At 56.3% G+C, this 7,836-nt stretch overlaps 1 protein-coding gene across 1 annotated transcript in view; it reads right to left on the bottom strand.

Moving 5' to 3' along the window:
* Positions 1 to 410: 410 nt before the first annotated feature.
* GNA12 (guanine nucleotide binding protein (G protein) alpha 12) overlaps positions 411 to 7,836 on the bottom strand; it is a 32,148-nt gene continuing 24,722 nt past the window's right edge. The window contains exons 6-7 of the mRNA XM_010858788.1: positions 3,224 to 3,274; positions 411 to 2,228 (exon numbers count right to left, since the gene is read on the bottom strand). Of these exons, the coding sequence (XP_010857090.1) occupies positions 1,659 to 2,228; positions 3,224 to 3,274 (621 nt within the window). The 3' untranslated portion in view covers positions 411 to 1,658. The remainder of the gene's footprint in view (positions 2,229 to 3,223; positions 3,275 to 7,836) is intronic.

Consider the following 7,836-nt stretch of genomic DNA (forward strand, 5'->3'; position numbering starts at 1 on the left):
CCAGCCAAAAAGAGCCCAAACCCCGGCAAACATGGACAGGAAGTCTCGAGGGCCCAGAGAGAAACAGGATTTCAGGCCGTCTCCTCATCGAACGCTGGACAACAAGCATGACTCAGAAGCAGGTCAGGATTTCAGGCCGTCTCCTCATCCAACGGTGGACAACAAGCATGACTCAGAAGCAGGTCTGCCCCTCCCTTTCCTCCTGGGCCCGCATCTGCCACGAGCTGGATCCGTTTCTCTGCTGGTGAAGGGGAGCAGGACCCCGCTGGGACGCGGCGGGGAGCAGCGCAGCCCTGAGCCACAGGCACAGGCTGGGCCGCTGGCGGAGGAAGCCTTTCCTCGTTTAAACGGTGGACGAGGCCTCAGCGCGCCGGGCACTGTCGAGCAGAGTCACACACGGCAGGGACTGGTTTGGTTTGGAATGCAATGTATTTTTAAACACAGTGAGACACCTGGGCAGGGCAGCCGGACACGTTCCCCGAGGGTTGGGCTCACGGCGCACATCGCCACTTCAGCCTCCGCAGCGGCCCCCAGAGGAGGCCGGGGCCAACGTGCTTCTGCTGTGTGCGCTAGTGGAAGCGAGGGACTGTGATGAGAACCTGCCGTCTAGGGAGGCAGCGGAGCCTGCGGTGTTAAGGCAGGTGCTGCGGCCCCGCTGCCGGCTCTCAGAGGGCCCCGAGAGGAGGGGGCACGCGGCTTCCCCCAGAGACGGCGGGCTCCCCGAGCTGACCGCACGTGTGAGACGACCGGGAGATGGAGGGCAGTCTGCAAGGCCAGCTGGTGTGAGGGCTCTGCTGAGGGGCAGGGGTGGGCACAGGGCAAGCAGGCACAACCCCCGGCCCCGTGCGGAGGGAAGGGGGATTCAAGGCAGCGCCCGGCCCACACCCACCCCGCAGGCCGTGGCCGATGGGACGGGCGGGAGGAAGGCACAGGAGTTGGGGCGTTAAGGCAAGTCCCCCGCGGGCTCTCACTCCCACCCTCCAACCTAACAGCCGGGGCCTCTTGGGAAACTGGCACCAGAGACCAAAAAGGCAACGTGCTCCCTCGGGGAGGTGGTGGTGGGCCCCCCGAGCTCAGCCCACACTTCCCCTCCTCCAAACCCCCAGGACCCTGCCAGGCAATGCCCCCACCAAGGACTCACTAGTCGGAGAGAAGAGCCACCCGCAGAGACGTCAGTGTTTGCGTCTCCGTCACTAAAGACAGAGTGTGCGTGCACAACACACACGGTCCCCGATCGAACTGTCAGAAAAGGAACAGCGTCTGTAAAAAGAGAGAGCTGTGCTGTCAGGCGTCACACGTTAACATCACACGCGGTCCCCGATCGAACTGTCAGAAAAGGAACAGTGTCTGTAAAAAGAGAGCTGTGCTGTCAGACGTCACACGTTAACATCACACGTGGTCCCCAATCGAACTGTGTCAGAAAAGGAACAGTGTCTGTAACGAGAGAAAGCGTGTTATCGGGCGTCACACGTTAACATCAAAGTGACCGCTGGACTTTCAGTAGTGTCACGAGTCCCCGGGGTTCAGTAGCTACATCCGCGTGTCCCCCCTGCAGCCGAGCGTGGGCCTCGCATCCCGAGCTGCATGTCCAGGGCTCGGGGCCGGGACCACGCACAGCCCGGCAGGCCCGGCCCGCGGCAGGCGCGAGGGCAGGCCCGTCACTGCAGCATGATGTCCTTCAGGTTCTCCTGCAGGATGGTGTCCTTCACGGCGTGGAACACGAAGCGGATGTTCTCGGTGTCGATGGCGGTGGTGAAGTGGTGGAACAGAGGCTTGCTGCGGTTCCGTCTCTTCCGGTCGAAACACTGGACCAGGAAGCGCTGGACGTCCTCCAGCCTGTGGGGGTCGCCCTTGAAGTCTGGGAAGTGCTTCTTGATGCTGACGGTCTTCACCTTCTCCACCAGCAGGTCCATCTTGTTGAGGAACAGGATGATGGAGACGTTGAAGAAGAGCTTGTTGTTGACGATGGTCTCGAAGATGTTCATGGACTCCACCAGGCGGTTGGTGTGCCTGTCCTCCATGAGCACCTGGTCATACTCGCTGGACGAGACCATGAACAGGATGGACGTGATCCCGTCGAAGCACTGGAACCACTTCTGGCGCTGGGACCGCTGGCCGCCCACGTCCACCATCTTGAAGGGGATCTTCTTGATGACGAAGTCGTGCTCCACGATCCCCTTGGTGGCCTTCCTTGCCAGCAGGATGTCCTGCTTGCTCGGGAAGTAGTTCTGTAAGAGTAGGTAAGGAGGCGTGGGGGAGGAGGGCGTGAGAAGGTGGGGATGAACAGACGCGGGGGAAGGAAAGTTACGGGGACTTCTGTGAGAAGCTGAACCAGATACCAGATGCAACTCTCATTTACAAGAATATAAATTCACCATGACGCAGAGAGTGAAGGAACCAGGTGGCTCGCTTCAGAATGAAGGGGGGGCTCACCAGACTGAGGAACGACAAGCAGGACCCTCAGGCCAGGCCCCAGCCTGCGGCCTCGTCTCCTCTCTTCTCCACGTGAAACACCCACCACTTTCCTCCTGCATCCTAGCTGCCTTTCTATTTGTCCAACTTCCAGGGCACATGCATTCCAAACCCTGACTCTGAACTGACTTAACTTAGGTTTTGCAATGCTGCTTAAATTTAGCCTGCAATATATTTAGTATGTTATTCTTAGAGAAACCTTTAAAGTCTTCAGCAGCACACGGCAACTGTGGTCACTCGAAGCCCTTTGATCCTGCCCTGTTACAGTCCTCCAGGGACTCCTGCACACCAGCTCTCTGGGAGCACCTTTGCCAGAAACCCCAGCAGGGAGGAAGCCTCTCAGCCCAACGACCCACCCGTGAGGTAAACGGGGGAGAGGGAAACGTCTCCAACAGCGCTGGAGATGGGAGAAGCCCCACGGGGGAGATGCTCCAACCACCCCAACAGACAGACTGAAAGAAACAAACAGACGGAAGGAGAAAGCTCTGGGCTGAAGAAACCCAAGTGCCGTGGACCGACTTCGTGGGGTGGACTCGAGGCTGCTGAAGGCCAGCAGCACCCGCAGAGAGTGGGACAACGGGGAGTCTCGAAGCCGACTAGATGCTGGCTGGTGTTCAGGGATGAGTGCGGCAATGGTGCTGGTCTCTGGACACGAGGCAGGGCTTGGGAGGGCAGCGGGAGCCCTTGCTGCAGGGGCTGCCCCGGGCCGCATGCATGCGTCACAGGCTCTGGGCAAGGGGGACTCACTCACCAGCTGGCCAATCCGGTCCAAGTTATCCAGGAAGTACTTCACCGATTCGCCCTGTCATGGAGAAAAAAAGTCACGACTCAGTCTGGACTGAGGACCCTGAGGTGGTAAACGGGAGAACTCAATCCGGTGGCGTGAGTGCTATCCTGCCTGCGTGTAAACAGGAAGGCCAAGTGAAAAGGCTAATGGGGGTATGTGTTTTTCAAAATAAAAAACAAATTAAAGGCTTTTTAAAAATGCAGTTTCTCTAGCTCTGATGCCCAAGTTTAAATTCAGACTGTGGTTTTCAAAGCAACGGCGAGAACGCGGACTCTCTGACCAGGCAGGTCCCTCCCTTTGCAGCTGGGGAGCCGGCTGTGAGACTCGGCTCCTGTGGGTGGTTTCGCTCCCGGCAGGGCCGGCCGGTGCACTCCAGGCTCATCTGTTATTTGAGAAGCAGACACGACAGAACAAGTTCCAGTTTATAGAACAAGCGGAAGCTCTGTCATGATGTCACGTTAGCACGACCTGACTTACGGTGCAGGACCAGGAGACTCTGGTCTAGACTTCCGTGGACGGATGGCCAGTCTTCTCCAGCCCCTGGACATTCTCTGGACTGCGCATCGACACAAACTGATCGCTAGCTAGAAGTGACCGTGCGGATTGGTCACTGTCCTGTTCTCAGAGGAGTGAGTCAGCTGACACGGCGGCTCTCATGGAGCGTAAGGAAGGTTTAGAGGATCTTCAGTGTTGATTAAATGAAGCAAACAGAGGAAGTGGTGAGTGAACGGGCAAAACCCCCCTTAAAAAGGGGGACGCTGACACTTAATTACACTCCGTGTGCCCAGAGGACTCAGCTTCCTGCAGGAGTCAGTCTAAGCCCCACTGTGCAGACAGGGCCCAGCGAGGACGGCGGGGGCAGGGGGGCCCTCCCGGGGAAGCCACGCCAGCTGCGCACTCACGACAGTGGAAAGTGGCCACGCATGCGCGCACACACACGTGCACAGCAGGGGACGTCCTGGACTCAGAAGGAGGAAGCTCGTCGGAAAGGTTCCAGATGAGAGCGTGGGCTCGTATGACGCCATGTGGAAGCCCCTGGGCCCTCCCCGCTACGGGTCTCTGACGTGAAAGGAAGGAGCGCGGGTGGACTTCCTCTAGTGAAGAACCCACTTCTGGCCCGTGGCCGCCGTGGAGGAGAGCACGTGTTTAAGGGACAGACGCTTCTCCCGGGACAGCACAGACCGGGGCTCGAGGCACACTCGGCCCCTGGAGTCACAGCTGCTGGGGCACAGGCGGGCTCTGCCAGGGAGCCAGGGTGGGTACCCACGCGCCAGCCCCGCCCCGCCACCCCTTCTGCCAAGCGAGCTCCTTCTCCGTCCGCACGTCCCACCTGCTCCCGGGCCGACAGGGAACAGCCGGGGAGTGACAGCGGCCGGCCAGTGCACCTGGTCCAGGGCGCCTTCCTCCCCAAAACCCCCATCTCTCTCCTCCTGCCACTGCTCACTTGGGGCCTTCGGGGCGCAACGAGAGCTCCCCGACCCAACCCGCATCCACCCGGGGAGGCAGGCAGGGTGGCTCATAGTGCAGCCGCTCCTGCTTGAGTCAGGCTGGGGTAGGGGTGTCTCGGCCTGCCTGGCCACGAAGCGTCCTGGCCACACCGATGCCCCAGGGATGCTGTGATGTGGGTTCAAGGGCAGAACCCCACAGGGGTGCGATGTGGAGACGCCCCGTGCTCCTAAGCAAGCACGTACTAAGCAAGGAAGGGAACCACGGCCCTAGTCTGACTTTCAACATTTCCAGCTACTGAGCTTGAAACCAGGGTCATCTCAATGGACCTTACGACACAACAGACGCTAATATAAAAGGACCTTATGGCTTCCTTCTCCACCAGGATGGTCGGCTTGATCATTTGGGGGCTTGTCTCACTGCCTCAAAGCGGGCGGCTGTTCATGTCTGTGGTATCTTTATTACCGCAGCCGGAATGGACTAGGACGAGCACCTTGACGGGAACACTGTGTTACATGAGGCAGGAAGACACCAGGTCTTCTGCGGATGGCTCCTGGAGTAACGTGAGCTAACAAAAAGGAATACATGGAAAATGGGCTTTCTACAACCCCTCTGTCTGCCGTGATCTGATCCAGTCCCCCACGCTTGGCTGAGTTCTGGTCTTCTCCGTCAGTGCCACAGGGGAGGTGTGTGCATGGAGGAGGGCCCACTGGGGTCAAGAACTGCTGGCAGAGGCCGTGCAGGGCACAGGGCAAGGCCGGGCGGGGCGGGCTAGGCAGGGCACAGGCCTGGAGGTGGAGGCCCTGGGAGTGGGTACCAAGGAAACAGCCCCTAGCGTCCACTCTGGGCCAGGCGGCTCTCCATTCCCAGTCCTCTGTCCACACGCGACTCGTCCCTATGTTCCTGTATTCAGCGGAATTAATTTTTAAATTCTTATCACAGGGCTTGTCAATGGTGAGTGAGAGGACTTGAAAATTTAGTTCATTCATTTAGATATAAATTGGAAAGACAAAATTTTAAAACAGTTGAATATTTAAAAACAACTCCATGTGACTGCAGCCTGCCAGGCTCCTCTGTCCACAGGGCTCTCCAGGCCAGAATGCTGGAGTGGGTGGCCATGCCCTCTTCCAGGGGATCTTCCTGACCCAGGGATGGAACCTGTGTCTCATGGCTCCTGCACTGGCAGGCGGGTTCTTTACCACTGAGCCACCTGGGGATGAACCATAAAAACTATTCTCAAGGTCAGAGTTTCATTCCTGTTACTTAACAGACACTGAACTTAAGACTTAACTTCCACTTAATGGAACATGGCTGCCTATCGCCTTTCTACATTTTGGGGAATTCACATCAGGATTGTAGCCTCTGCAACGCAGCAGCCAGAACCCAAATTCCGAGTCTCACTGGGGCCATGAGACGCGCACGTGAAGCAGATGCGAGCAGAGCAGGAAGAACACCCAGACGCCCGTCACCTGCGCTCTGCCAGCCGCGGTACGCTTTGCGCTCTTCCTTCCAGTTCAGGGCTGACCCTCGAACAACGTGGGTTTGAACAGCACGGGTCCACCGACACGCACTTTTTTTTTCTTTTAAACAAACACATACTGCATGCTCCGAGGTCAGCCGACTGTAAAGTTACGCTTGGATCTTTGACTTTGTGGGGTCAGCGCCCCAACCCCCAAGCTGTTCAAGGGTTAATTGCATATACTTCTTTTTAAAAACCACTTGAGAGGAAGTTGTCCATTTACCCCTGAAAGCTTCAGTGGACAGGCCCCAGGCCCCGGGCCTCCTGCGTCCATGCCCATGGCGACCCTGGGAGAGGTGATGCGAGCGTGGTGCTCTCACCGGCAGCACGGCCTCCTCAGCACCGGCTTCTGCCTGGAATCGAGGGCTGCATGTAGCTGTCCGCTCTCTCCCGCCTCCTTTAATCTGAAACACTGATCTTTCTGAAGAACGCCGCGGCTCCCCCCAGGTGGCAGCTTTTGTGACGTTTCCAATCTTTACCAAAATGGTTTTCCAATCTGTATAGCAATCACTGGTCTGCGGTGGACCTTCTCTACTGTAGACGAGAGTCCTCCCTTCTCCCCTGTTTATCTGTTATCCACATGGACTCACAGACGCTTGTATTTCTCAAGGTTTGCTATTAGCAAAGTTATAAGACTGTTTGGATTTGCAGATCATAGAGCTGCATACAAAATCCTCAAGAATCTACGAAAAAGCTAACAACTGAGTCAAGAAGTGAGTCCAGAAACTTCACAAGATACAAGGTCAGTATACAAAACCAAGTGCACTTTATATGAAGAGCCTTAAATAAGTGGATTTAAAATCTGAAAAAATTTCATTTGGTACTAACATAAAACATTTAGGAAAAATTTTTGTGCTGTTTCGCAGGGTATGTTTTGTATTTTGAAATAGCCGCAGCTGCACAGGAAGCTGCAGAGACGGCAGACAGAGGCCTAGCGCCCCCGTCACCCCATTTCCCAGCGGCTCCAGCTCACGTAACTTAACACAGCACAGTCAGGGACTGACGCTGGTCCGTGTGTGCGTGTGGCTCTGTGCACATCTGCGGATTCCCGTGATGCCCCCAACCACCTCGCCCTGCTCCCCACAATCCAGACAGAGATTTGATCCGTCAACACAGAGGTGCCCCTCCCCACCTCTGCCAGCCCTCATCTCTGGCAGACACTCATCTCAGGTCATCTCTACGGTTTACAGTCATTGGCTTGTTTTCTGTATAGTTTTGCCTTTTCTAGAATGTACTTTAAGTGGAATCAGGCAGCAAGTGACCTTTTGAAATTTTTTTTTTCCAAACTCAGCAAAATGCCTGGAGAAACCAGCTGCTATGTGTATCGACAGTCTGTCTCATTACTCCTGAGCAGTGACGTCTGGTACGGATGAGCCGTGGCTTATTTACACTCACTGATCTGGAGACGTTTCGGTGATTTCCACATTTTGGGAATTACAAATGAAGATGCTATTGACATTCATGCGCAGATGTGTGGACACAGTTCTCGTTTCTCTGGGATGAATGCCCAGGATCGGGATCTCTGGGTTTTACGGTAAGTATAAGTAAGTATAGTTTTGTCCTTTTCTAAAGAAGCTCTGAAGCGCTTTCCCAGCACAGCTGTGTCACTGCA

Source organism: Bison bison, unplaced genomic scaffold, assembly GCF_000754665.1.
Source record: "Bison bison bison isolate TAMUID 2011002044 unplaced genomic scaffold, Bison_UMD1.0 scf7180017864420, whole genome shotgun sequence".
Classification (NCBI taxonomy): domain Eukaryota; kingdom Metazoa; phylum Chordata; class Mammalia; order Artiodactyla; family Bovidae; genus Bison; species Bison bison.